This window comes from Delphinus delphis, chromosome 11 (assembly GCF_949987515.2).
Source record: "Delphinus delphis chromosome 11, mDelDel1.2, whole genome shotgun sequence".
In the NCBI taxonomy this organism is placed as follows: Eukaryota; Metazoa; Chordata; class Mammalia; order Artiodactyla; family Delphinidae; genus Delphinus; species Delphinus delphis.
Genome location: NC_082693.1, coordinates 6,056,661 through 6,083,391, shown reverse-complemented (window position 1 = coordinate 6,083,391; position 26,731 = coordinate 6,056,661). Strand labels below are relative to the sequence as shown.

At 48.7% G+C, this 26,731-nt stretch overlaps 1 protein-coding gene across 1 annotated transcript in view; it reads left to right on the top strand.

The window, feature by feature from the left end:
* ANO2 (anoctamin 2) overlaps nucleotides 1-26,731 on the top strand; it is a 332,095-nt gene that overhangs the window by 252,442 nt on the left and 52,922 nt on the right. The window contains exons 16-19 of the mRNA XM_060024145.1: nucleotides 382-577; nucleotides 17,172-17,283; nucleotides 19,512-19,569; nucleotides 19,749-19,849. Of these exons, the coding sequence (XP_059880128.1) occupies nucleotides 382-577; nucleotides 17,172-17,283; nucleotides 19,512-19,569; nucleotides 19,749-19,849 (467 nt within the window). The remainder of the gene's footprint in view (nucleotides 1-381; nucleotides 578-17,171; nucleotides 17,284-19,511; nucleotides 19,570-19,748; nucleotides 19,850-26,731) is intronic.

The window sequence follows — 26,731 nt, the reverse complement described above, 5'->3', positions numbered from 1 at the left end:
TTTATTCCTGTCTTACCCCTAGGTTCTTCATGACATTTTTTTTCTTAAATTCTATATATATGTGTTAGCATACGTGATTTCATAGAATCCCATAATAACCCTTTATTTTCCCTACCTCTGTATTCCCCACCCCCAGTGGTAACCTTAGTTTGTGGGTGTGTGTTATAGGCCATTTGGAATCTGATAAACATGAAAGACATTCTCCCCTGGAAAATGCCCCCGTACCGGGAATTTGCATGACTTCCGAGGTTGGCAGTGCCTCGTTGCCCACCAGTGGACTGCAGACTAATAGCACCCGACACAGCAGACTCAAGTAATAGGTGGGCAGTAACTGCTGTCCGCTGACGTGTGACTGACTACTCTCCCTGTTTTCCCGAACAGATTGCCCTGACGTTCTCCATTGTCTTCGGGGTCATTGTCTATCGCATCACAACTGCTGCTGCTCTGTCGCTCAACAAGGCCACACGCTCCAACGTCCGGGTGACTGTTACGGCCACGGCGGTCATCATCAACCTCGTGGTCATCCTCATCCTGGATGAGATTTACGGTGCCGTGGCCAAGTGGCTCACCAAAATCGGTACCGTGTCACCGCGTTGCATGTTTGCCCCGGGCCCCCTTGAGGTGGTCAGTTCAGTGTGTGCAGGGTTTTTGGTGCCAATGACCCAACGTAAGAAAAAGGAAGTCCAGTGCACTTGGAGAAATGAGGAGGTGCAGGGTGTGTCCTTGTAGGGCCTCCGCCCTGGCAGGAATCCTTCCTGGAACATTCTCGATCAATAGCCCAGGTTGATGGCCTTGTTATCCCCCAAGATTAATCATGGGGTCAGTTCTTTTTAGCTCAGCCTAGAAGCAAGAGGTGTTCAACACTTCCTGCTAAAAAAAGGCAGAGTTTCAGTTCTCTGCATTTTCCCAGCAGTGTTTATAAAGTTGGGAAAGCCTCTTGACACTTGAGCCCAAGAGGGTCTTATCTATCCCCATGTTGTCAGAGGTCCCAACAAATCCACGCATCCCCCAGGCCCTGAGCAGGCTTCAGAGAGGTGTATCAGGCTTCCCAAGCTTCCAGCCAGTGAGAAAAATGTCGTGGCCTCAATATTCAGACGTGTCATTTGAGCCACAGGCTGCCGTCGCTTGAGCACCACTTCCTGGCACTTGTGCTTCTTAGACGTCGGGGTGGAGGGCGAGACCGTTTCCTCGCTGCCTTTCTCCTGGGTGGCCTGGAGGCATCTCTTTCCCTCGCTGAATCCAGGGACCAGCAGCCCCAGCCTCTCACTCACCCCCGGGGCGTTGAATTAATGATGTGATGTCTTTATTGTACTCACCAGTTGGAAGCGGACACTTGACAGGGTAACCCCTCTTCAAGAGAGCCTTTCCTGGAGGCTCGGAGAGTCAGGAAAGGTTTCACTAATGCCAGGGACTCTTTCAGTGCCTTCCCTGGCGTGGCTGCTACTCACGGTGGGCCCTGACTTTGGTTTCTATGTGGATGTAAGCGACCTACCATCTGGCCGTTCCGCCATCTTCGGGCACGTGCATGTTTATATAGAAGTGTTATCTGTGTTCCTTCATACGTTTCTTAAGAAAAGTGAGCAGAGAATTCCACTTCAGTGTGTTTGCTGGGATACAGGATTCCATGGAAGCACTTAGGACGAGCAGCCCACACCCCTGGGGGCTCAGGAGAGGCTCCGGGTGAGGGCATCCAGTGGGAGAGCTTGGAAATAAACGGGCATGGATGTCAGCCATGTGCGTGGGGAGGAGGGGCTGGGCAGGAGGAGAGGAGGGCTCCCGGCAGAGGAAACAGAATGAGAAATCGGTCACTGAAGGCTGGGATCTGACCCATCAGGGTCAGGAAAGGCGCAGGGAGAGGTGGAGTGTGGGCTGGGCTGGTACGATGGGTAAAATTGGGGGGTCTGAAATCCAGGGAGCCAAAGGAGCAGAGCTCAGCAGGTGGAAGAGAACACGAAGCATGTCCAGGATGCCCGGGGAGCCCATGCGATGGTGCTCGAGGGTCCTGGCATGACCAGGGCACAGCGTGGTGGGGAACTGGGCCCGGGGAGTTGGCTGAGCCCAGATGTTTTGGTGGAGGACCTTGAACGTCAGGCTGAGGACACTGTTTATTTCCACAGACAGTGGAAAAGTATTTGCTGAAGTTCAAAGGGGTATCCAGTAAAGAGTACCGTCTTACTGGCCTGGTTACTGAACCAACTGAGAAGTAAGGCAAAGGCAGATGGAGACCAAAGCTGAGATTTCACCTTTAAAGCTGGAAAAGGCTGCATTGGAGGAAGCAACTTAGCAGGAGAGCCCAATAGGCTTCCTAATCCAGAATCCAGACAGACTGGCAGGCAGCAGTGGGCAGGGCAGTCCTGCAGTTCTTAGGACATTGGAGGGGGTGGGGCACGGGACTCAGAAGAGCCCCTCCTGCAGGCCGTTTGCTTCCCACAAAAAGACAGAGCAGATGCCCGTGTTACCTTCCACACCGACCAATGGGCTAAGCTCTTCCCCTTCTCTCACCCGGGAGGAGAAGGGAGTGAGGTGGGAAGACAAAGCAGGGGATTACGACTAATCGCACTCCCTTCTCACGGGGGAAAAGGCAGGAGCGCAAAGAAATGCCCTCCATCCCCTGAACAGCTCCCAACCTGACACCGCTGTGGGTTTTTTGTTTGTTTGTTTGTTTAACATCTTTATTGGAGTATAACTGCTTTACAATGGTGTGTTAGTTTCTGCTGTATCACAAAGTGAATCAGCCATATATATACATATATCCCCACATCTCTTCCCTCTTGCGTCTCCCTCCCACCCTCCCTATCCCGCCCCTCTAGGTGGTCACAAAGCACCGAGCTGATCTCCCTGTGCTATGCGGCTGCTTCCCGCTAGCTATCTATTTTACATTTGGTAGTGTATATATGTCCACGCCACTCTCTCGCTTCGTCCCAGCTTCCTCTCCCCCTCCCCATGCCCTCAAGTTCGTTCTCTACGCTGTGGGGTTTGAAGAGCTGATGGGCTGGTGGGAACTGTTTGCCAAATGACTCCAGCAGGATGCCGCAGAGTGGAGGGAGGCGGGGGGTCCAGAGTAAAGGAGTGTGTGGGCAGGAAGTAGGGGAAAGGAACCGGAAATCAGTGAGGATGCAGCAACGTCTTCTTGCTGTCCATCTGTGTTACATTATTCACTTATCTTGCGCAGCTCCAGACAGTGGTAAAGATCCAAGATAGTGTCGAGAATCAAAAACTCATTAACAAGTGTTTAGTGAGTCCCTCCCACGTCCAAGGCTAGGCAGGCTCTCTTTGTCTTGGCCATGAAACCCTTTCCACACCATGAAGCTGTATCCACTGTTTCTCCCCCTTCCTCACCCAAAAGTTCAGACTCCTCCAGGCGGTTAAGCCGATGTCCCGTGGTCCATACGAAAGTCTGCGCGCCGGAAAGGAGGTGAAATTCTAACAAGTGCATTTTGTTCTTTGTGGTCGCGATACTCACTCATGAAGCATTTTTATCTTAAAAACGAATTTGGTTATCCCATTTCATCTTCACAAACTATGTGTGGTCAGCAAGGGAAGTATTCCATCCTCATTTGACTAAGGTTCAAACTCAGATCCTGCCCCTAAAATGCCAGTGTCTTTTGTGCAGTTTTGATGTGCGTTTCTCACTGTCTGGATTGGTGTATTGGTCTCTACCCTGGACTCCACGTGGGCATTGCTTGAGTCGTTGCTCTTGTCTGTCTCAGACTGGATGTTTCCGGAGGGCTCAGAAGGTGTGGTGTATTGTGGAAGGACCACGGAACTGGGGAGTCCAGTGGGGAGAGCCATGAATTCCAGCCCCGCCTCCTCCTCCCTCCCCCACCATCTGTGTGGTGTTGGGTGAACAGCTAACTTTGCTGGACCAAGTTTCATTGATGCTTCCTTCATCGTTGGCCTCCTTCCTGTCTGCCGACCATCACGCCCATGTAGACTGTTGTCAGAGCCTAATGGTTGACTATGCCCTTGTCTTCAGCCTCTTCCTGGGGCGCTCAGTCTTGGAAGCCCCACCCAATCAGCCTTTCTCAAAGAGTGCACTGGGGACGCATCCCTCCCAGTCGGGCCCCACAGAGAGCTTCCTTGCACCCTTAAGTCAGATCCAAACTAGCATCTGAGAGGCTCTCAACCACCTTCTTCCCAGTGTCTGCTTCCATCCCCTCCGACCACTTAACTCACAGTCACCTTGTGCCTCGCTCAGGCTGCAGTAACCCTCAGGGACCCTCCCCTTAAAGGCCCTCTCGAGGTGGCCTCCCTTGTGAACCTCAGTGGGTTTCCTCCACCCACTTCTGGGCTCCACGGGCACAGACTGTTCACTCCTCGGTTCATCCCTCCGGCGTTGTTTGAGCGTCTGCTTTGTGCCAGGCCCCATTCTGGGAACACAGGGAAAGGGGAAAGGCATGGTCCCTGCTCCAGCTGTCCTGACGCTGCAGTCGGGGAAGGATGCACAGTAGATGGGAACATTTCACAGAGGACGAGAGAGAAAACAGGGCGCTGTGGTGGTGGCTTGGGGCTGTGTACTTTGCACGAGGTGGCGGGGCAAGGACTGTCCAGATGGTAACATTGTGGCTGAACCCTGAGTGGGGGCGGGAGGAGATCTAGAAGGAAGGCTCTAGAAAGAGACGACAGCACAGCAGAGGCAGAGGCAAAGGCACAGAACAGCTAAGGCAAAAGCAAGGGCTTATAAACCAGCAACGTGGCCAGAAGCTTGGGGTGCTTCCCAAGCAGGTAAGGACCTGCTTCACTCCCTGGAAGTTTGTCACATACCGTCTGATATCATTCCCGGATTTCCCACTCTTAGACCAGACGAGACCTTAATCTTAGAATCTCATTGCCCTACCACGAAGGTGTTTATCGGTTCTCGCTCGCGCTGCGTGGTTGGGGTGACAGGGCAGGGTCTCTGCTTCATGCAGTTGCCGAGGACCCGGACCCATGGAGGCCACGTGGGCACCGTGTTAGGGACAGAGCGCCGGAGGGTCACGTCGAGGCTGTCACAGAGGCATCGTTCATCACCTCTGCCCATAGCGTGCCAGCTAGAAGCAGCCTGATCAGGAAGAGGTTGGAAATGCGTGGAAGCTCGTGGACCTTCCATGAGCAGGAAAGTTCTCTGCCAGTTGCTCCAACCAGGCTACAAAGCCCTGGAGAACAGCCACTCCGCCTTACTTTTCTTTTCTCTCCTCCCCAGCCTGCTCGCTGGTAGATCTTAGCCCACGCTTGTTGGTGCAGTTATTGGTGAAATATATCTGTCTCTTCACTCATGCGTTCAGATTCTTTTTCAAGGAATGCTTGCAGGCGAGGCATCCTGTCAGCCACAGGAGAGGCTGAAGTGAGTGTTTATGTATTCATGGTTTCAACCCTGCCTGCTGACCTGAGGATCTGAGGAACTATTAAGACAGATCGGGGAAATGCAAAGTTGCCATCGATGGGGCAGTGATTAGAAGATGCAACAAAGAGATCCAAAGGCTAGAATCTTTCTTAATGGCAGAGTTCACACACTAATGAGGTGGTCAGATCCAAACTAGCATCTGAGAGGCTCTCAACCACCTTCTTCCCAGTGTCTGCTTCCATCCCCTCTGACCACTTAACTCACAGTCACCTCCCATCACCCTATGCCTGGCTCAGGCTGCAGTAACCCTCAGTGACTCTCCCCTTAAAGGACCTCTCGAAGTTGCCTCCTTCGTGAATGGTGTGACAGGGCTACCTGCAGGCAGCAGTGTGGTTTCAGAGCCCCCAGGCCGCCACGGGGACATAAAGCTGTGGATAAGGCCACCTGATAGACTGAGGGTCCTGCCAAGCTTAGGGGCTTCCTTTGCCCCAGACGGGTTTAATTCCCGTCTGGCTTCCTGCCCCAGATCTCCTGATGGATGAGGAGGTGGTGACCATGTGCTTTGCTCACCAGGTGCAAACAGCTAGTGTAAACAATTCCAATGAGTTCCTGAGTGTTTCCTGCAAAACTGGGTGATGGAAGAGCCATTCCCTAGGAGGCCCCTCAACAGGCCCCAGTGTCAGGCCTATCTGAGGTCTGTTCTTGCCACAAATATTTGTGACAAAAGACAGAATTTGTTAAATTCCTTGAGTGTGATTAATGATAGATAAAGACAGTAACTGTCTACCTGGTGGCCAGGATAACAACAGTCATGGGCTTGGGTGCAAGACACGCTATCATCTGGAGGTGACGCGGTCCTGGTGGCGCAGGGACTGAGCTGAAGTCTGGGGTCGGGGTGTCTGGGGAAACAAAGATGCTTTGGGACCTTGTCGGCCAACGCATGCTGTGCAAAGTGTGTAGCCTGGTTCAGCAAGTATCAGTCGCTGACATTTGTGAGGATCTCAGTGAACTGGTGGGACAAGGACTGTCTTAGTCCCTAGTGATCTGTTCTTTCCTGGAGGGGCTACAGGGGGTTCTAGGGAAAGGATCCAGTTCCTGGAAGAGGAAGCAAGCAAGAGCTGGGCAGGACATTAGGACACCAGACACCCAGGCAAACAGGATGGGGCTCGGGCATCTTGGTAGGCCAGGGTCTGAGGTAAGACGACAGGGGTCACCAGGCAGACCAGCTCAAGGTGTGCTGCTGTCTCAGTCTGTTCAGGCTGCTATAACACAATGCCATGGACTGGGTGGCTGATAAACAACAGAAACTCATGTCTCAGACTTCTGGAGGCTGGACGTCCAGGGTGAGGGTGCCAGCATGGCCGGGGCCTGGTGAAAGCCCTCTTCTGGGTTGCAGATGGCTATCTCCTTGCTGTGTCCTCACGTGGTGGAAGGGGCGAGGGACCTCTGTGCGGGGGGGTCTCTTTTATAAGGGCACTAATCCCATTCATGAGGGCTCCACGCTCATGACCTAAGCACCTCCCAAAGACCCTACCTCCCAATACCATCACCTTTGGGGGTTGGGATTTCAACATGTGAATTTGGGGGAACACAAACATTCAGACCGTTGCAGCTTCCTACTTGGGTCAGGGCACAGGGTGCACTGTGCCCGTGAGGCAATGAGCTTCCGAGCCCAAGCTTGGGGAGTATGATGTCTAGTGTTCCTGAAACGGTTGGGTCTTGTGGTGACTGACATAGGCATGGGTCCGGCTTGGCCTAGAAGGGGCCCCATGTGCACTCTAGCTCCAGGCAGAGCGAGGAAGGCAGGGCTGACACCAGGCTTCTCAGCTGAATAATCCAGCTGCCATGGGCTTGTCTTTGTCAGCGTCGTTCTCTGACTCAGGCTTCTCCCCCTCCTCTCCTTTCAAACTCTGCAAAGTGCTGGCTTGTGTGTGGGGCTGTATGATTCATCTTTACTCTGCACTGAGTCTCTCCTAGTTACAGGGTTGGGCTCACTGTGTGTACCTGGGGCACAATTATTGTGTCAAGTCAAAGCCTCCAGTTCTCAGGAAGAGGCTGTGTTTGTGGGTTGTTTAAATATTGCTGAACCCTGCTCCTGAGTGTCGCTACCAGAGCGGGGGCAGGGAAGTGACAAAAGGAGAGATGGGGAAAGGGTCTGACTTTACTGACACCCGTTGTGTACCAGGCACCGGCGGGCATTGTATTGCCTAATTTTCACGTTAGCGCCCGGAACTGGTTGTTTCTTTCACTTTATTTATGAGGGGTCTGAAGAGGTCTAGAAACTTGACCAAGACCCATAGTTAATAGTGGTGTGCACACACACACGCGCGCGCACGCACACACACGCATGCGCACACACGCACACGCACACGCACACACACACAGCCTGTTCGAAGCACTTTATGTATATTAGTATATTTAATCCTCAAAGTAGCCCCAAGGGTGAGGGTGGTCTCAACCCTCCCACAGGCCCAAGGTCCTCTGGCTGTGAGTGGTGACGACCCTGGCCTTGGTGTCCTGGCTGAGACCACAGCGCCCCACTGCCTGGTAATACGTAGCTGTCCTTTGGCCTCGGGAAATTCTAAACGTGTTGGGAAAGCAGAAGAAAACACATTAGAGGCTCCAGAAGATTTAAAATGCGACGCACCCACCCATGAGAACGTCAGGTCGCTGGGGTGGGGACGTCCTCTGGGGACAAGCGGGGAGACAGTGGGAGCCAGCCCCCCGTGCAGGCCCGCAGGCATGAGGAGACCTCCGCAGGTTCGCGGACTTTGGGGTCTCGCGTGCTTTATTAAATTTTTTAAAAAAACACCTTTTTTGGAAGAATTGAAGTACCACCAGGAAGTCCTGAGTCTAGAATTGTTCATCCAGTTCTAAGCCATCCTCTGCCCAGGCTGCATCTGACCCCTGAGGAGAGAAGAGAGGGAAGAAATGAAAAGGAGGGGGAAACTCAGAACCAAAGGCCGCCGGGACATCACAAATTCTTTAAAGAGAAACATTTTGGGTATACAGGGATGGATCTAATTTCCCATCAGATGTGCACGATGTGTGTTTTCAGAGCGCAGGGTGAAGGGCTGCTTTCTTGGCTCTGAGCACTGGGGCAAGGGGCGTCGGCTTCCCTGCGGCCTAAGCCTGCACAGGAGCGCACTTCCGGAGCAGGGACCCAGGTGGATGTGCGGGGATACGTGTGAATGTGTGTGGATACGTGTGGATGTGAGTGAATGCGTGTGGATGCGCGTGGATGTGTGTGGGCTGGTCTGAGACCTGTGCCTTCCGGGTGGGGAGACCACAGTACTGGCACTTTGAAATCTGGCTTCGAGTCATGTCTGCTGGGTTGTTTTCCTGGTCTGCCAGCAGCTCCTGACTGCCTGGGTGGCCTCCTGCCCGTCCCATCTGGGAGGCCAGGGGAAGGGTAGATTCTGCCATTGTTTGAGGGCCCCCCTCTGTGATGTTGGCTTAAAGTAACTGTAAATGTCATCTGGGAAGCAGAGGGGATGGTGGGAGGCTGCTGCTAGAATGCAGAAGACACGAGCATGGTTATAGCCCGAGTCTGTGGAACGGTTATTAATGACACTGCTACTTTTATAACAGTTTAATACAACTGGCAAGAATCCCTCCCAAACTTGAGCTGTGACTATGAACACGTCTCTCTCGTTTTTCCAGTTAATCACGGAAGCCCCCATCTCTCCTTTTAGCAAGAAGCCCCATACATGCCTCTCCCTTTCTTGAGTTTTCTGAGAACCCAGAGCCTGAATCCATGAGAAGCAAGGGAGTCATGGTGGTCATGCTCTATTGGCCATCGTTTCCCTCCAGGCCCCTTCTCCCCCTGCGTCCACCGTGGTCTGTGCCCCGAGGCCCAGCAGATTCTATCACCAGGTACCCCACGCTGACTGGTGGCTGGGCTCAGCCAGTGGGAAGCAATGGAAGGAGCTTAGGGGGTAGAGGAGACGGAATTGGGGCCATCTCTTCCCTGATTCGCCCTCACCTCTGGCAAAACTGTGCCTTCGTTAGAATCCCTTCCTCTGAACCATCTGAGGTAAACTGTTTCCTGGTGCGATGCTGACTAACAGAGGAGGGTCAGGGCAACATCCGTGCTTCAACAGGGAAATACCTAGAGTACGGCCAGCCCTTCACTCCTCGTGTGTCTCATTGCTACACCACATTGCTGCCGGATGCTGGCCTCGTCTCATCGGACAGGAGAGGCTGGACCGCTGCTGAGATGGTCCCTCCACACCGCCAGTCCCAGACAGGTCACTGGTCTCTTTAAGGAAGGACCGTCCTCTCCTTCAGAGGAAGCTCCGTCAAGGGTCTGCAGCTATCAGGACACATAGTACCTGCAACCGCATCTCCAAGATGTCATTCATCACGCAGACCCAGACTCCCTTCTCCCTGGAAATCCACCCTAGCTGCCTACAGCCTGTCTTCTTAAACTTTCAAAACACAGTAGATCTGATGATACCTCATCCCACCTCTCCCTGCGGGAGGTGACCCTCAGTGACTAGGGGGGCCCTCATCACCCCAAGTGATGCCAGCCCACCCCAGCCTTCAAAGAGGGCTCGGTCAGAGATTCTCGGGTAACCTGCTGGCATTTCTCTCACCAAAGAAGTGGAAACAAATGTACAAATGAAAAGTCTAATCGAGTGCCTTGCCACAGCGTCCTACGAACAGCAAGTGTTTGCAACCTTACACGGTGTTTCGTGCTTTCCAGACTTTTGCTTGGACTTCACGACAAGTGTTTCAGGAAGGGACCATTTTAGGAGTTAGGATGGTGAGGCTCAGAAAGGTAAGTCACGTCTCTGCAGGAAAGTGGGACAGAAAGGTCTTCTTGCTCCCAGCCCGGAACCTCCTCTCCCCGTGTCATAGGCTCCGCGGTAGTGCCGTAGGACACAGAGGACCAGAGCAGAGCGGACCTGGGAAGTCACCCGCTGCAGGCTGTGGCTTGCCTGAGGATCTGATGCCTCAGAGCTGGCCAGGGGCTTTGGAGGATGGTCCTCAAGTCACACAAAGCCCCAGCCGCCGTGGGGCATGAGGGCAGAAGCACACAGGCCCGGTAACTCAGTGAGTCTAACTTTGAACTCTCAATTTCCCCTCCAGACCTGTCACTTTCATCATTCTTCCCATCTCAGGAAGTAGCACTCACACGCTCTTACCAGAACCCAAGCATCCTCCTGGATCGCTCTTTTTTTCACCCCTAAACTCCCGTCTGGTAAGTATTGTCTAGTCCTCCTTCAGACGTTTCCCAGCTCTGATCAGTTCTCACGACCTCCCTCCCAATACTGGTCGTGTCCCACCTGGACAACCACATAGTCCTGGTTTGTCTCTCTGCTTCCGCTTCTGTCCCCCACTCCATGCCCGCACACACACGCTTCCTTTCCTGGGGTCCTTCTCAGCATCTCTCTGCCTCACCCGTAAGGAGACTTCCCACTGTGTGTCCCGTGAATCTCAGGTCCTTCCAGTGGCTGCAGAACCCCTTCCTCTCCATTCCTCTTCCTCATACTTTCTCGTCACTCCGAATGCCCCGGCCCCCGGGACTGTCTGTTCCACCCCTGCCCCCAGCTCCTCATTCAGAGACCTCTCCTGGCCACTCCGACTAAAACAGTCTTCCTGTCACCTTTTCCTCCCGCTTCTCGTCTTCCTGTGGATTCCGTCAGTACTCACTGCCCTCCGACACGCCCCCCTCCCTCTTCTGGACCGTAAGCACCACATGGCAGGGAGCTCATTGATCCGGCGCACGGCTGTATTCCCAGCACCCAGTGTCTGGCACACAATGGTCACCAGGTGGACATTTGTTGGAAAAAAAAAGATAATGATGGCAAAGGTAAAAACATTCCCTTTGGGTGATCTTCCCCTGGGAAGACACCAGGGGATGGACTGAGATGGGATTACTCCACCTCTGCTCGCTGGGGGCTCGGTTTCTAGACCAGCAAGTGTGTTTGCCGGATGACCCCACTGGTGTTGTGTCTGCGGTTGTGACCCGGGCACACCGACCTGTTCTCTCCCTGCTCCCTCATTGCCACGAGGAGAGCATCCCATAGAGCGGATGGAACAGGTGAACGGGGACCCCGTGTCAAGTGTTGCGCAGCGTGCTGGAGTTCTCAGGGGTGCCCTGTAACAGAGCGCTGCTCTCTGTCTGTCTCCCTCTCTCTCTGCAGGTGCTTGCTCCCTTTTGTGTCCCCTTTCCTTAAAATGTACTGTCACCTGGGGCCGGGCTGCTAGAGCACAGTAGGCCTCCCGTCCCTTTGTCTGGGGGCAGCCGTCATCTTCCTGACTCTAAGGGTGGGGCCCCTGTGCTTAGAGACTCTCTAGGGCTCCAGGGGTATCTCAGGAGCACCCACCCGTAATCTCCAGCTCTGGGGCGCTCAGTGCCCTGGGACAATGCACTGGCTGCCTGGTTATCCAGCTCGCTGGCTTCTGCCAGGGTGATTCCCTCCCCATGGCATAAACAAGGCAACAACGTCACACAGGAGGCCGGGATCACCTCCACCCCCAAACCCACACACCTGCCCACACACACAAACAGAGGGAAGGCCAGAGGATTGGGCTGTCAGGAAACACTGCTGTTTGTAAAAGCTGGATCTGTCCTGGGGGAGAGGCAGGGGACGCTGTGGCGCCTTTGCTTTCTGACGCAGCTTCCGTCCTTCCCAGAGCCGTGCCAGGGCTGGAACTGGTTGAAGTTCACACCTGCATGTCGCCTTTTTGTCTTGTCGCCGTCATTCTGTATATGCTGGATGGTCAGGGACACCCATTAGGATGAGCTGCTCTTCCAAAATTCCGATTCCGCAGCCGACATCCTCTTGCCCGCCGTGCTGTTTCCATATGACGAGGATGGTGCTCTGGGGACTTGGAATTCTGAGCTGGCCCCCTGAGACTCGCTTGGGCTTTCATACTAATTATTTTCCAAGGCAGTTTACAGCTGGGTCATTTATACTCATATTTTTTCATGACACAATGCGTCAGAGGTTTAACACTTAAAAGAAAGGGGGTTGGGTAAGGGCGCCACACAGGAATTCTCTGATGGTCTCTCCTGGTCCTGGAGTTTGCCCTTTGTCCGAAATCTGCTCCAGCTGGTGGTGAGCAGGTGAAACTCTCAATGGCCTGCAGTCAACCTGGGGTGGCTTCCTGGGGGAGGTGAGATTTCAGGAGCCTGGGAATGCTGGAGAGGGGTTGCATTCTCCCTTCTCACACTGTCTCCATGTTGACTCTCCTCCTCTCCATCCCCATAGCAATTGATATCTAAAGACACTTTATTTGGAGTTTTATGAAACACAAGGCTGGTCCATTTTCTCATGGGCTCAGTTTGGGACCACTCCAGATTCTGTGTCCAATCAGGGGATGGTGCCCAGTGTCCTGAAGTGCCCTAACTGTGCTGTAGACATCATCCCACCCCAAAAGGACCCTGAAAAACCTGTTCTGTTTCACTGTCGTAGGTGGGCGAGGCTCGTCATGTTGGCTGTTGGAAGAGACCTATTCTAAGATGGTACAATATTGTATGTAAATCAGCTAATTATACTTCAGTCAAAAAAAAAAAAAGAGACCCAAATTCGCAGGGAGCTCCAGGGCCCCCGTTCTCTCCCTCCCCAGGGCCGCGTTCCCTGGGACCCTCCCCCCCCCACTTCCCCAGAACTCTCAGCAAAGCACCCAGCATGGCCGCAGAGCTTCTCTGTTGTGGGACCCTCGACTGATTCAGTGGCCTATCAAGGGGATTTGGATTGTTTATTGGAAATGCCCCTTATTTATGGTGGCTCATGGCCTTAAAAGCATAGGCACAGGCTGTTTTTAGAAATAAACATAATAAGTAATAATCAGACCCATGATTTATCAGGATGGAGGAAGGAAGGCACTCATTTCCAGTTGGAGCAAAGAGCTCTGAAGGGACTGGATTCTCTTTCCAGAGAACTTAGAGGGAATTCCTGTAGGGATTGGGGGATCTGCATACAAAGAGTTCAAAGGCAATTATAAAAGAAAATCAAGGACACGTGCCTCTCTGTACCTCACCCTTAATCCCCTTCTAGCCACATTTACAAGGTGAGTTTTCCAAATTTTTAGATCCTCAGACCTGATTACCTGAAAACTGAGGTGACCTCAGTTTTCATTTTCTTGCCCCCAAAATATTTAAAATTGAGACACAAGATGTTATTAAGTTATTGTTGAATTGGTTAGGCGGAGGCTCAAACTCCTGTTGAAAGAGATCCCTCCCACCCTCCTTCCTTCCTTCCTTCCTTCCTTCCTTCCGTCCACTGAAAAAAAATTCACAACCTAAAAGTTGAGCATTATGTTTTATTCAGTGGACTTTCTGATTACTTAAGCCCGGGAGGCAGACTCTCAGGTAGCTCTGAGGGACTGCTCGGAAGAGGTGAGGGGGGAGCCAGGATACACAGGAATTTCTGCAACAAAAACCAGGTAGTTGGACCATCGAAAGATTACTGTTAGTTAAAGAAAAACAGACAAGTTAATGAATTTAGCGATTTTCTAAGTTTGAGAAGATGCAAGAGTCCGGGCTCATTGAAATCACCTCTTTGATATGCACCTTAACTATCTAGGGTCAGTGTCCTGCTTTGCTCCGTTCTGGATTCAGTTCAGGGTGCACAGTCCAGGGTGGCTGCACTGGCTGATGACTCGATGGCTGCCCCGTCCTTCGTTTACTGATAGGCGGTGACTTTCTTCATCTACCCTCCCTCCCTCCCTCCCTCCCTCCTCCTTCCCCTTCTCCTCCTCCCCTTCCTCCTTTCTCTCTGCCTCTCTGTCCCCAGTCTCTCTGCTTTGTAACCCAGCTACAACAGGGTATGGCGGGGAGCCTCTGTTCACGCCCCTGTGCTCATCTTGAAGTCGGACTCAGCCCTTTGGCACATCCCTCCCCTAAGAACCCATCCAGGATTCTTTGACACTGATAAGGAATGCAGTTGTAGTGAGTCTTTCCTGGAGAGTCTATGGAGAGGCAAATGAGGGGGTCACACTACAAATTACACAGCAGAAATTAATGGACATTTCAACCAGGCACCCCCCACTTGTCACGCAGCAGCCCCCCCCCATCCCCCTCTCCGCCCTTCCCCCTCCCAGAGCCCTGGCTCTCGCCTTTTTTGGGCCCTGCATCTACCTCTAGCACCCCTGTCTCTTCTCTTAACTAGGGAATCTAACTCTCTCTGGCTGCTCCTCTCATATCTTCATACCGTTATCCTGCCCAACAGACAAAGGTCCCTCCTTAGGCTTTGCCCTCCTTGTCATGTGACAGGGAATTTTTAGTAAATGACAAATACTTCAGTATTTACTTCTTCCAAATAATGTTTTTTTCATGTCACGTCATGTCATTCATTAACTCAATAAACGTGCACAGTAGAGTACTATACATCTGACACCAGCTGTGTTCCCCCCAGAAGATGTATCTCTCTGACCTCACTCATTGTGAAAAAGCCATCCAAACCGTACATGGTGGGGGCGGGTGGGATGGGGGTGGGGAAGGCGATGAGGTTAATAGCCACTTCAGGGTTCAGAGTTATGAGATCTTAAAACCGAAAGTGACCTTAGAACTCGATGGCAGGCACTTCCACCTGCGCCTCAGAATCGTTTTCTTTAGTCAGAGCGGAAAGAGGTTGAAGAAGTGGATGTGGATCTGGAGCTCGGGGAGGGCAGGATGAGTATAAATCAACAGGGTGGTCCTGCCTCTTTGTAGGGCAGGATTTGTAGCAGGGAGGGGAAGGCCTTCTAGGTTAAAGTTTGAAGGGGCTTTGCTAACATATGGAAATTAAAGAAGAGCTGGCAGAAGTGGGAGTATTAACCATAAATGGTGAGTACAAGTCATTATCCAGATGCTTGCTGGGCTCGGCAGTGCGATTGCCCAGCACTTTTATCCATGGGGTTGCACATGTGTCTGTCCATGTGTGGTAGGAAGGAGAAAACCACAAAGCCATCTGTTGGCTGAGGGATATCATGGTAGACTTTTCCAACCTCATCTCCTGTAGAATTAATGATGATGTCTCCAGACTCCCTAGCAGGCAATGCTATTGCCAGAATTGTCTGGAGGACCTCAGAAAGCTTGGGCTGTGGTTCTGTGGATCACCTATGGGTGATCTCTGCCAGCAGAATCCTCTTGCCAGGAGGATCACGTACCAGCCATGTTCTCCGTCGATTGGTAGAAAGTGATCAGTAATCACATGGAAATGATGCCTGGAACCTCAGGGGGCTAGTCATGTGCACAGACATCCAGCCTGTGATGGCCCAACTGTGCTGTGGAAAGCAGAGCTGCTGGACCTGCATGATGGTGGTGATGATGATGGTGGTGATGTTGATGTTGATGGTGATGATGGTGATGGTGATGATGGTGGTGATGACGGTGGTGATGATGATGGTGATGATGGTGGTGGTGATGATGATGGTGGTGATGATGGTGATGATGGTGATGGTGATGATGGTGGTGATGGTGATGATGGTGATGATGATGGTGATGATGGTGATGATGATGGTGGTGGTGATGATGATGGTGATAAAGGTGATGATGGTGGTGATGATGATGGTGATGGTGGTGATGATGATGGTGATGATGGTGATGATGATGGTGGTGATGATGGTGGTGATGATGATGGTGATGATGGTGATGATGATGATGGTGGTGATGATGGTGATGATGATGGTGGTGATGGTGATGATGGTGGTGATGTTGATGGTGATGATGATGGTGATGATGGTGATGATGATGATGGTGATGATGATGGTAGTGATGATGGTGATGATGATGATGATGATGGTGATGATGATGATGGTGGTGATGATGGTGGTGATGATGATTGTGATGGTGATGACCGTGATGCTGCTGCTGCTGATGTTTAGGACAACATCATTTACTGAGGTCCGCTATGTGCCAAACACCTGGCCGAGTGCTCTATGAGCATTCCCATTGTGTCTTCAGGGCAACCCTGTGAAGGAGGTATCATTATCCTTTTTATATAACTTCACTTCTCTAATTACATCTAGCATTTGAACTCAAATATGTCTGATGCTAAAATCTGCTCCTACAACCATCTCTGTAGCAAAACAGAACAAGCAAATCATCCCACCCCTCAACACACAGCTGAGAGGGGCTGGGAGCTCTGTGGGTTCAGCATGGCCTGCCAGGGCCTCTAGGACTGTTTGCCACCATCAGTGAACTCAAGTGGGTTTTAGGATGGAGGGGAGATTGGAGAATGAAGAAGTTTCCAGTGTTGCTGGCTCTCCAGGACTGACACCGCATTTCTCATGGGAACCAGAACGGGTAACTCTTCACTTTCCCTTCTTTCAGCCTTAGGGGAAAATCAAGGCCAGGATCACAATAGTGATGGTAATCACTAAGCTTCCTCATTCTCAAGTCCCCTCCCAGGGCCACAGGTGCCTGGGGGCTCATGTATGCCTGGGGCAATCTCCTTAGACAAGCTTTTACTGCTTCTTGACTTCTGTTCACTGGTTAACAGGGCTTTCTGTCAGGGATGTTCAAGTAACATCTCCGTAGAAGTGTCAAGTATGCAGGTGAAAGCTGACTTCCTCTTGATGAAGCAAGGGTGGCGGGAGGATGTTCTGCTTGCCCAGATCCCTCTTTGAGGAGCCCAGTGTGAAACCATTGCTTGCGTGGGTAAGCGGAGGGCAGCAGAAAGAGACAGGTGATGATCGTATGTACGCTTGGCCTTCTGTAGCCTCATACTACCTGGAACACCGCTTGGGACTTCCCAGATGAAGTCAGTTCTAAGGTGCGAGAGAGATGGATCTCTTAGTTTCTACTCTGAAGGAGTAAACTGACAGATAATGGCTCACGTCACAGGGTCACAACTCTGGAGAGGTGAGAAATCTGTCTCTCAGTCTGATCCGCTTTGCTCTTCTCTTTCAGAGGTTCCAAAAACAGAGAAGACATTTGAAGAGCGCCTGGTACTCAAGGCTTTCTTGCTAAAATTTGTCAATGCCTACTCACCCATCTTCTATGTGGCCTTTTTCAAGGGGAGGTGAGTATCTCGGTGCCACACATGGAAGGGCAATTGGTCATGAAGACTGAGCCCTCCACTGGAGTCAGCCTGTCTCCATTGTCAGTTTACACCCTTGGCCCCATTCCCCACTCCCTTTGCCACCTGGCTGCCCTAAATCATTTTGGATTAGCATCTTCAGATTCTGTTAACATGGGAAACTCTGCAGTGATTCGGCTCTGGGCCCTGAAGGGTTAGTCTTAGAGGAATTTGTGTCTCTCAACTTGGAGGCTGTGATAGGAGGGAATTTCATGTCTAGCCAGTGGCTCTTAGATCTTGCAATACAGGTCTGATGGCAACTACTCAGAGTTAGTGTGGACTTCACAGATGAGGAGCACAGTCTCCCACAAGACTGCCCTTACCTCAGACAGTACTGCAAGCTCTGGGGCTCTCAGGCCACTGATGGGTCTGCCCAACTGGCTACAGCCACTAACCCCTTGGGTTTGATAATTCACTAGAACAATTTATAGAGCTTGGAATGAGCTCTTCTTAAAATTAGGGTGTTATTATCACAAAGAGATACAAATTCAAAGCGACAGACGGGAGAGGCACGTAGGGTAAGGTCTAGGAGAATCCTGAAAAGAAGCTCCCGTGTCTTCAGGATGTCCTCAGCATGTCAGTTTCCTGGCACGTCCATGTGCGTCACCAACCAGGATGCTCGTCCAAGCTTCAGTGTCCACGGTTTTTGCTGGGGTCCTGGTATACAAGCATCATTGAATGAAGCACTGCTCATGTGATGGAACTCAGTCTGCAGTCCCTCTCCCCGAGCTGAGGTCCGGCTGCTTTTCCTGGGATCAAAGCCCCAACTCTCTGATCACCTGGTTGGTCTTTCTGGCACTGGCCTCCCCATCCTGAGTCATCTCATTAGCATAAACTTAGGTCTAGTCCCAGGGGCCCACCATGAATAACAAAGACACTCCTATCAGGAAATTCCAAGGGTTTAGAGGCTCCTCCCAGGGATCAGGGACAGTGACCAGTCATATTCTTTACTATATAACAGTCCTGGGTGATAAATAGTGATTGTGGTAGTCTTGGTAACAGCACAGTGTAATCTGCAGTAAGTACCATAAAAATGGTGCAAAGGAAGTATTAGGGGAACACTTAATGATGAACAGAGACAGGGAGACCTCACCAAGGAGGAAAGTCAAGCTGAGCCTCAAATGGACAAGTAGGATTTCAATAGATGGGTGAGGGGATGACATTTCAAGAAAGTGGGATTCTTCTGATGACCTCTCTGGTTCCATGGTTGGCTAGTGCCTCTCTGCCTCCCCCATTGGCTCAATCTTCTTATCCCCCAATAAAATAGACTCTTAGGTCTTAGAAGAGGAATGAGGCAGGCTTCTTCCATTCCTCTAAGTATTTTCAGTAAGAAGTCTGGATTTTTCTTTTCTGGTCCCAGGAATCTCCACTTGCAACTTTAGTCCATCTTGGCCTTCGTTTTCTGGGAAATCAGAAGCCCTCATGGAGGAATTGCAATCAGAACTCGATTCTTGACACGAGCTGAGGGAAAAAGGTGCAGGACAGTGCACTTGGAGACAATACAGACTTCATTGTGTTTAGGCTCTGAAATGATCTCTCTCACACACACGCACACACACACACACGCGCGCGCACAGAGTGCCCCAGCCCCATTCCAGACCCAGCGTCAATCCCCTCCCCTTGGAATTTGACCACGTTAAGAGCTACGAATGAACTTATCTACAGAAGAGAAATAGAGTTACAGATGTAGAAAATAAACTTATGGTTACCGGGGGGTAAGGGGCGGGGAGGAATACATTGAAGATTGGGATTGACACATACAGTACTATATATAAAACAGATAACTAATAAGGACCTACTGTATAGCACAGGGAACTCTGCTCAGTACTCTGTAATGGCCTATAGGGGAATAGAATCTAAGAAAGAATGGATATATGTATATGCATAACTGATTCCCTTTGTTGTACAGCAAAAACTAACACAACATTGTAAATCAACTATAATCAACTATATTCCTATAAAAACTAAAAATCAAGAGGTGAACCCTACGTGTTGTGGGTGATTGTTAGCTGATAACAGGTAGGAACTCCTTCCCGGTGATGAGCACCCACCCTGGCCAGTCCTTTCAAGAACAACATCGGGCAGTGGCTGGGCCACTCAGGAGACACGCCCTCAGGCAGTCCTGACTCCCTCTCTCTTCCCCTAACTCTTCCCGCACTTCTCCGTTTCAGGTTTGTGGGCAGACCTGGAAGCTACGTTTATGTGTTTGACGGTTACCGCATGGAAGAGGCAAGTGGAGCCCCTGGTGTTTCATGCCCGGCTAGGCTAGTGGTTTGTAGGTGCCCCTGCCGCCCTGCCCCGCCCTGCCCCAATCCTTGCGGCCTCCACAGGCTGGCTGAGTTCGCGCCCTTGCCCCTCTGAGCCCCGCCTGGCCTGACCGCCCCGTCCTTCCTCTTCTCCTCCTGCAGTGCGCCCCTGGGGGCTGCCTCATGGAGCTGTGCATTCAGCTCAGCATCATCATGTTGGGGAAGCAGTTGATCCAGAACAACATCTTCGAGATTGGAGTCCCGTGAGTAATGAACTCTGCTTACCCCTCTCCTTGCTGCCAGGGCTGAGCCCGGCAGTGCCAGGCTTCCAGCAGGATCTCGTGGTCTCTCCTCTTCTAAGACAGATGGACTCTCTACTCCTCTGTCCACTCTCCAGTAACTTCCCCATGAGGTAGGGCCCCTCCCACAAGTCTCGTTTGCCAATCCAGTTCGGGATGTTTGAGTCTCAGAAGGATTAAGCACTTGCTTAAGTGCCCATGACAGAAAGTGACAGAGCTGTGAATCAGGTACCTCTGACCTCAAAGTGCATCATGCTTTTTTAAAAAAAATTATTTATTTTATTTTTGGCTGCGTTGGGTCTTCATTGCCGCACGCGGGCTTTCTCTAGTTGCAGCGAGCGGGGGCTACTCTTTGTTGCGGTGCGTGGGCTTCTCGTTGCGGTGGCTTCTCTTGTTGCGGAGCACGGGCTCGAGGCGTGCAGGCTTCAGTGCTTGTGACGCATGGGCTCAGTAATTGTGGCTCGCAGGCTCAGTAGTTGTGGTGCACGGGCTTAGTTGCTCCGCGGCATGTGGGGTCTTCCCGGACCAGGGCTTGAACCCGTGTCCCCTGCATCAGCAGGCGGATTCTTAACCACTGTGCCACCAGGGAAGCCCCATCCTACTTTTAATGCTATGTCCTCCTGTAACTGAAAGTGGGGTCTGGCTGCTCGCCGCTCGAAAGCCAATAAAGAGGCAAGGTTGGTGGAAAGGAGAGTTTGCTTTGTTTTGGATGCCAGCAACCAGGATTGGGTGGGAGGGTGGACACCTGTCCAAAGGCCAAAACACCCCGCTCCTACACCCAGTGGGCAAGAGCTTTTATACGTGGAGGGAGGGGCTACATGCAGAAACAGTACAGTCAGCTCTGGCCGTCATCTTGAAATTGGTCATCGGTGGTCTGACCAGCGTCATCTTGATTGTTTTAGGTACACTTAATCTTCAGTTCCAGGGTCGGTTTGTTCCCATTTCCTTGAGGCCAGTTCTCGGAATTGTGGCAGCTTATGTCATGGCTACAGTCTGGTCATCATGCACTTAACTTCTTCCACCTGGTGGAGGTTTCAGTGTCTATAAGACAGCTCACAGGATATGGCTCAGAATATTATCTGAAGCCCTTAAGAAGGAACTAAAGGTCCTTGACTATGCTTAATGACTAAATTGTTATTACTTGTCCTCCTTTGACTGTTTTGCTTTGTTTCTGAATTTTCTCACTTCTCTGATTAAACTTATTCTTTGGCTAAAGTTTTTCCACAGACAAAACCAGGCTGAGGACTTAGGGGGGCAGGGAACACAGGGTTCTGCTCCATTTCACTCCCAGTGAACAAGTAACAGAGGCGTGGAAGATGAATAGGAAAGATTGAAACACAATGTAATCATTTAGAAAAATCTCTAAGGAACTGTGGAATATATGATCTTAGGAGGGGAAGGATGCATAGCTGGTGAAACAGAACAGATTTTCATGTGGATTGTTTCCCCTCCCCTCCCACGTGGTTTTTTTTTACAAAGACTTCTTTCATTAGGTTGTTTGTTTTTTATTAACGTCTTTATTAGAGTATAAATTGCTTTACAATGGTGTGTTAGTTTCTGCTGTATCACAAAGTGAATCAGCTGTACGTATACATATATCCCCATATGTCCTCCCTTTTACATCTCCCTCCCACCCTCCCTAGCCCACCCCTCTAGGTGGTCACAAAGCACCGAGCTGATCTTCCTGTGCTATGCGGCTGCTTCCCACTAGCTATATACCTTACGTTTGGTAGTGTATATATGTCCATGCCACTCTCTCATTTCGTCCCAGCTTACCCTTCACCCTCCCCGTGTCCTCAAGTCCATTCTCTACGTCTGTGTCTTTATTCCCGTCCTGCCCCTAGATTCTTCAGAACCATTTTTTTTTTTAGATTCCATATATGTGTGTTAGCATATGGTATTTGTTTTTCTCTTTCCAACTTACTTCACTCTATATGACAGACTCTAGGTCCATCCACCTCACTACAAATAACTCAATTTCGTTTCTTTTATGGCTGAGTAATATTCCGTTGTATATATGTGCCACATCTTCTCTATCCATTCATCTGTCCATGGACACTTTGGTTGCTTCCATGTCCTGACTATTGTGAATAGAACTGCAGTGAACATTGTGGTACATGACTCTTTTTGAATTATGGTTTTCTCAGGGTATATGCCCAGTAGTGGGATTGCTGGGTTGTATGGTAGTTCTATTTTTAGTTTTTTTTTTTTTGCGGTATGTGGTCCTCTCACTGTTGTGGCCTGTCCCGTTGCGGAGCACAGGCTCCGGACACACAGGCTCAATGGCTGTGGCTCATGGGCCCAGCCGCTCTGCGGCATGCAGGATCTTCCCGGACCGGGGCACGAACCCGTGCCCCCTGCTTCGGCAGGCGGACTCTCAAACACTGAGCCACCAGGGAAGCCCTATTTTTAGTTTTTTAAGGAACCTCCATACTGTTCTCCATAGTGGCTGTATCAATTTACATACCCACCTACAGTGCAAGAGGGTTCCCTTTTCTCCACACCCTCTCCAGCATTTATTGTTTGTAGATTTTTTGATGATGGCCATTCTGACCAGTGTGAGGTGATACCTCATTGTAGTTTTGATTTGCATTTCTCTAATGATTAGTGATGCTGAGCATCTTTTCCTGTATTTGTTGGCCATCTGTATGTTTTCTTTGTAGAAATGTCTATTTAGGTCTTCTGCCCGTTTTTGGATTGGGTTGTTTGTTTCTGTGGTACTGAGCTGCATGAGCTGCTTGTATATTTTGGCAATTAATCCTTTGGCAGTAGCTTCATTTGCAAAAATTTTCTCCCATTCGTAGGGCTGTCTTTTCATCTTGTTTACGGTTTCCTTTGCTGTACAAAGCTTTTAAGTTTCATTAGGTCCCATTTGTTTATTTTTGTTTTTATTTCCCTTTCTCTAGGAGGTGGATCAAAAAGGATCTTGCTGTGATTTATGTCGTAGAGTGTTCTGCCTATGTTTTCCTCTAAGAGTTTTATAGCGTCTGGCCTTACATTTAGGTCTTTAATCCATTTTGAGTTTATTTTTGTGTATGGTGTTAGGGAGTATTCTAATTTCATTCTTTTACATGTAGCTGTCCAGTTTTCCCAGCACCACTTATAGAAGAGGCTGTCTTTTCTCCATTGTATATTCTTGCCTCCTTTGTCAAAGATAAGGTGACCGTATGTGCGTGGGATAATCTCTGGGCTATCCATCCTGTTCCATTGATCTATATTTCTGTTTTTGTGCCAGTACCATACTATCTTGATTATTATAGCTTTCTGGTATAGTCTGAAGTCAGGGAGCCTGATTCCTCCAGCTCCACTTTTCTTTCTCAATATTGCTTTGGCTATTCGGGGTCTTCTGTGTTTCCATACAAATTGTGAAATTTTTTGTTCTAGTTTTGTGAACAATGCCATTGGTAGTATGATAGGGATTGCATTGAATCTGTAGATTGCTTTGGGGAGTATAGTCATTTTCACAATGTTCATTCTTCCAATCCAGGAACATGGTATATCTCTCCATATGTTTGTATCATCTTTAATTTCTTTCATCAGTGTCTTATAATTTTCTGCATACAGGTCTTTTGTCTCCTTAGGTAGGTTTATTCCTAGGTATTTTATTCTTTTTGTTGCAGTGGTAAATGGGAGTGTTTCCTTATTTTCTCTTTCAGATTTTTCATCATTAGTGTATAAGAGTTCAAGAGATTTCTGTGCATTAATTTTGTATCCTGCTACTTTACCAAATTCGTTGATTAGCTCTAGTAGTTTTCTGGTAGCATCTTTAGGATTCTCTGTGTATAGTATCATGTCATCTGCAAACAGTGACAGTTTTACTTCTTCTTTTCTGATTTGGATTCCTTTTATTTCTTTTTCTTCTCTGATTGCTTCCAAACGTATGTTGAGTAATAGCAGTGAGAGTGGGCAATAACTTCCAAACGTATGTTGAGTAATAGCAGTGAGAGTGGGCAACCTTGTCTTGTTCCTGATCTTAGTGGAAATGGTTTCAGTTTTTCACGATTGAGAATGATGTTGGCTCTGGGTTTGTCATATATGGCCTTTATTATGTTGAGGTAAGTTCCTTCTGTGCCTACTTTCTGGAGGGTTTTTATCATAAATGGGTGTTGAAATTTGTGAAAGGCTTTTTCTGCATCTATTGAGATTATCATATGGTTTTATCCTTCAATTTGTCTGTATGGTGTATCACATTGATTGGTTTGCATATATTGAAGAATCCTTGCATTCCTGGGATAAACCCCACTTGATCATGGTGTATGATCCTTTCATTGTGCTGTTGGATTCTGTCTGCTAGTATTTTGTTGAGGATTTTTGCACCTATGTTCATCAGTGATATTGGCCTGTAGTTTTCTTTTTGTGTGACATCTTTGTCTGGTTTTGGTATCAGGGTGATGGTGGCCTCGTGGAATGAGTTTGGGAATGTTCCTCACTCTGCTATATTTTGGAAGAGTTTGAGAAGGATAGGTGTTAGCTCTTCTCTAAATGTTTGACACAATTTGCCTGTGAAGCTGTCTGGTCCTGGGCTTTTGTTTGTTGGAAGATTTTTAGTCACAGTTTCAATTTCAGTGCTTGTGATTGGTCAGTTTATATTTTCTATTTCTACCTGGTTCAGTCTCAGAAGGTTGTACTTGTCTAAGAGTTTGTCCATTTCTTCCAGGTTGTCCATTTTATTGGCATCTAGTTGCTTGTAGTAATCTCTCATGATCCTTTGTATTTCTGCAGTGTCAGTTGTTACTTCTTCTTTTTCATTTCTATTTCTATTGATTTGAGTCTTTTCCTTTTTTTTTCTTGATGAGTCTGGCTGATGGTTTATCAATTTTGTTTATCTTCTCAAAGAACCAGCTTTTAATTTTATTGATCTTTTCTTTCACTTCCTTCATTTCTTTTTCATTTATTTCTGATCTGATCTTTATGATTTCTTCCTTCTGCTAACTTTGGGGGGTTTTTTGTTCTTCTTTCTCTAATTGCTTTAGGTGTAAGGTTAAGTTGTTTATTTGAGATGTTTCTTGTTTCTTGAGATAGGATTGTATTGCTATAAACTTCCCTCTTAGAACTGCTTTTGCTGCATCCCATAGGTTTTGAGTCATCATGTTAATTGTCATTTATTTCTAGGTAGTTTTGGGTTTCCTATTTGATTTCTTCAGTGATCTCTTGGTTATTTAGTATCATATTGTTTAGCCTCCACGTGTTTGTATTTTTTTACAGTTTGTTTCCTGTAATTGATATCTAGTCTCATAGCGTTGAGGTTGGAAAAGATACTTGATACAATTTCAATTTTCTTAAATTTACCAAGGCTTGATTTGTGACCCAAGATATGATGTATCCTGGAGAATGTTCCATGAGCACTTGAGAAGAAAGTGTTTTTGGATGGAATGTCCTGTAAATATCAATTAAGTCTATCTTGTTTAATGTGTCATTTAAACCTTGTGTTTCCTTATTTATTTTCATTTTGGATGATCTGTCCATTGGTGAAAGTGGGGTGTTAAAGTCCCCTACTATTATTGAGTTACTGTCGATTTCCCCTTTTACGGCTGTTAGCATCTGCTTTATGTATTGAGGTGCTACCATGTTGTGTGCATAAATATTTACAATTGTTATATCTTCTTCTTGGATTGATCCCTTGATCATTCTGTAGTGTCCTTCTTTGTCTCTTGTAATAGTCTTTATTTTAAAGTCTATTCTGTCTGATATGAGAATTGCTACTCCAGCTTTGTTTTGATTTCCATTTACATGGAATATCTTTTTCCATCCCTTCACTTTCAGTCTGTGCATGTCCCTAGGTCTGAAGTGGGTTTCTTGTAGACAGCATATATACGGGTCTTGTTTTTGTACCCATTCAGCCAGGCTGTGTCTTTTGGTTGGAGCATTTAATCCATTTACATTTAAGGTAATTATCGATATGTACGTCCCTATTATCATTTTCTTAATTGTTTTGGGTTTGTTATTGTAGGTCTTTTCCTTCTCTTGTGTTTCCTGTGTAAAGAAGTTCCTTTAGCATTTGCTGTAAAGCTGGTTTGGTGGTGCTGAATTCTCTTAGCTTTTGCTTGTCTGTAAAGGTTTTAATTTCTCCATCAAATCTGGATGAGATCCTTGCTGGGTAGAGTAATCTGGGTTGTAGTTTCTTCCCTTTCATCACTTTACATATGTCCTGCCACTCCCTTCTGGATTGTAGAATTTCTGCTGAAAAATCAGCTGTTAACCTTATGGGGACTCCCTTGGATGTTATTTGTTGCTTTTCCCTGCTGCTTTTAATATTTTTTCTTTGTATTTAATTTTTGATAGTTTGATTAATATGTGTCTTGGCGTGTTTCTCCCTGGATTTATCCTGTATGGGACTCTCTGAGCTTCCTGGACTTGACTGACTATTTCCTTTCCCATATTAGGAAATTTTTCAACTATAATCTCTTCAAATATTTTCTCAGTCCCTTTCTTTTTCTCTTCTTCTTCTGGGACCCCTATAATTCGAATGTTGGTGCATTTAATGTTGTCCCAGAGGTCTCAGAGACTGTCCTCAATTCTTTTCATTCTTTTTTCTTTATTCTGCTCTGTGGTAGTTATTTCCACTATTTTATCTTCCAGGTCACTTATCTGTTCTTCTGCCTCAGTTATTCTGCTATTGATTTCTTCTAGAGAATTTTTAATCTCACTTATTGTGCTATTCATCATTGTTTGTTTACTCTTTAGTTCTTCTAGGTCCTTGTTAAACATTTCTCTTATTTTCTCCATTCTATTTCCAAGATTTTGGATCGTCTTTACTATCATTACTTTGAATTCTTTTTCAGGTAGACTGCCTATTTCCTCTTCATTTGTTTGGTCTGGTGGGTTTTTACCTTGCTCCTTCATGTG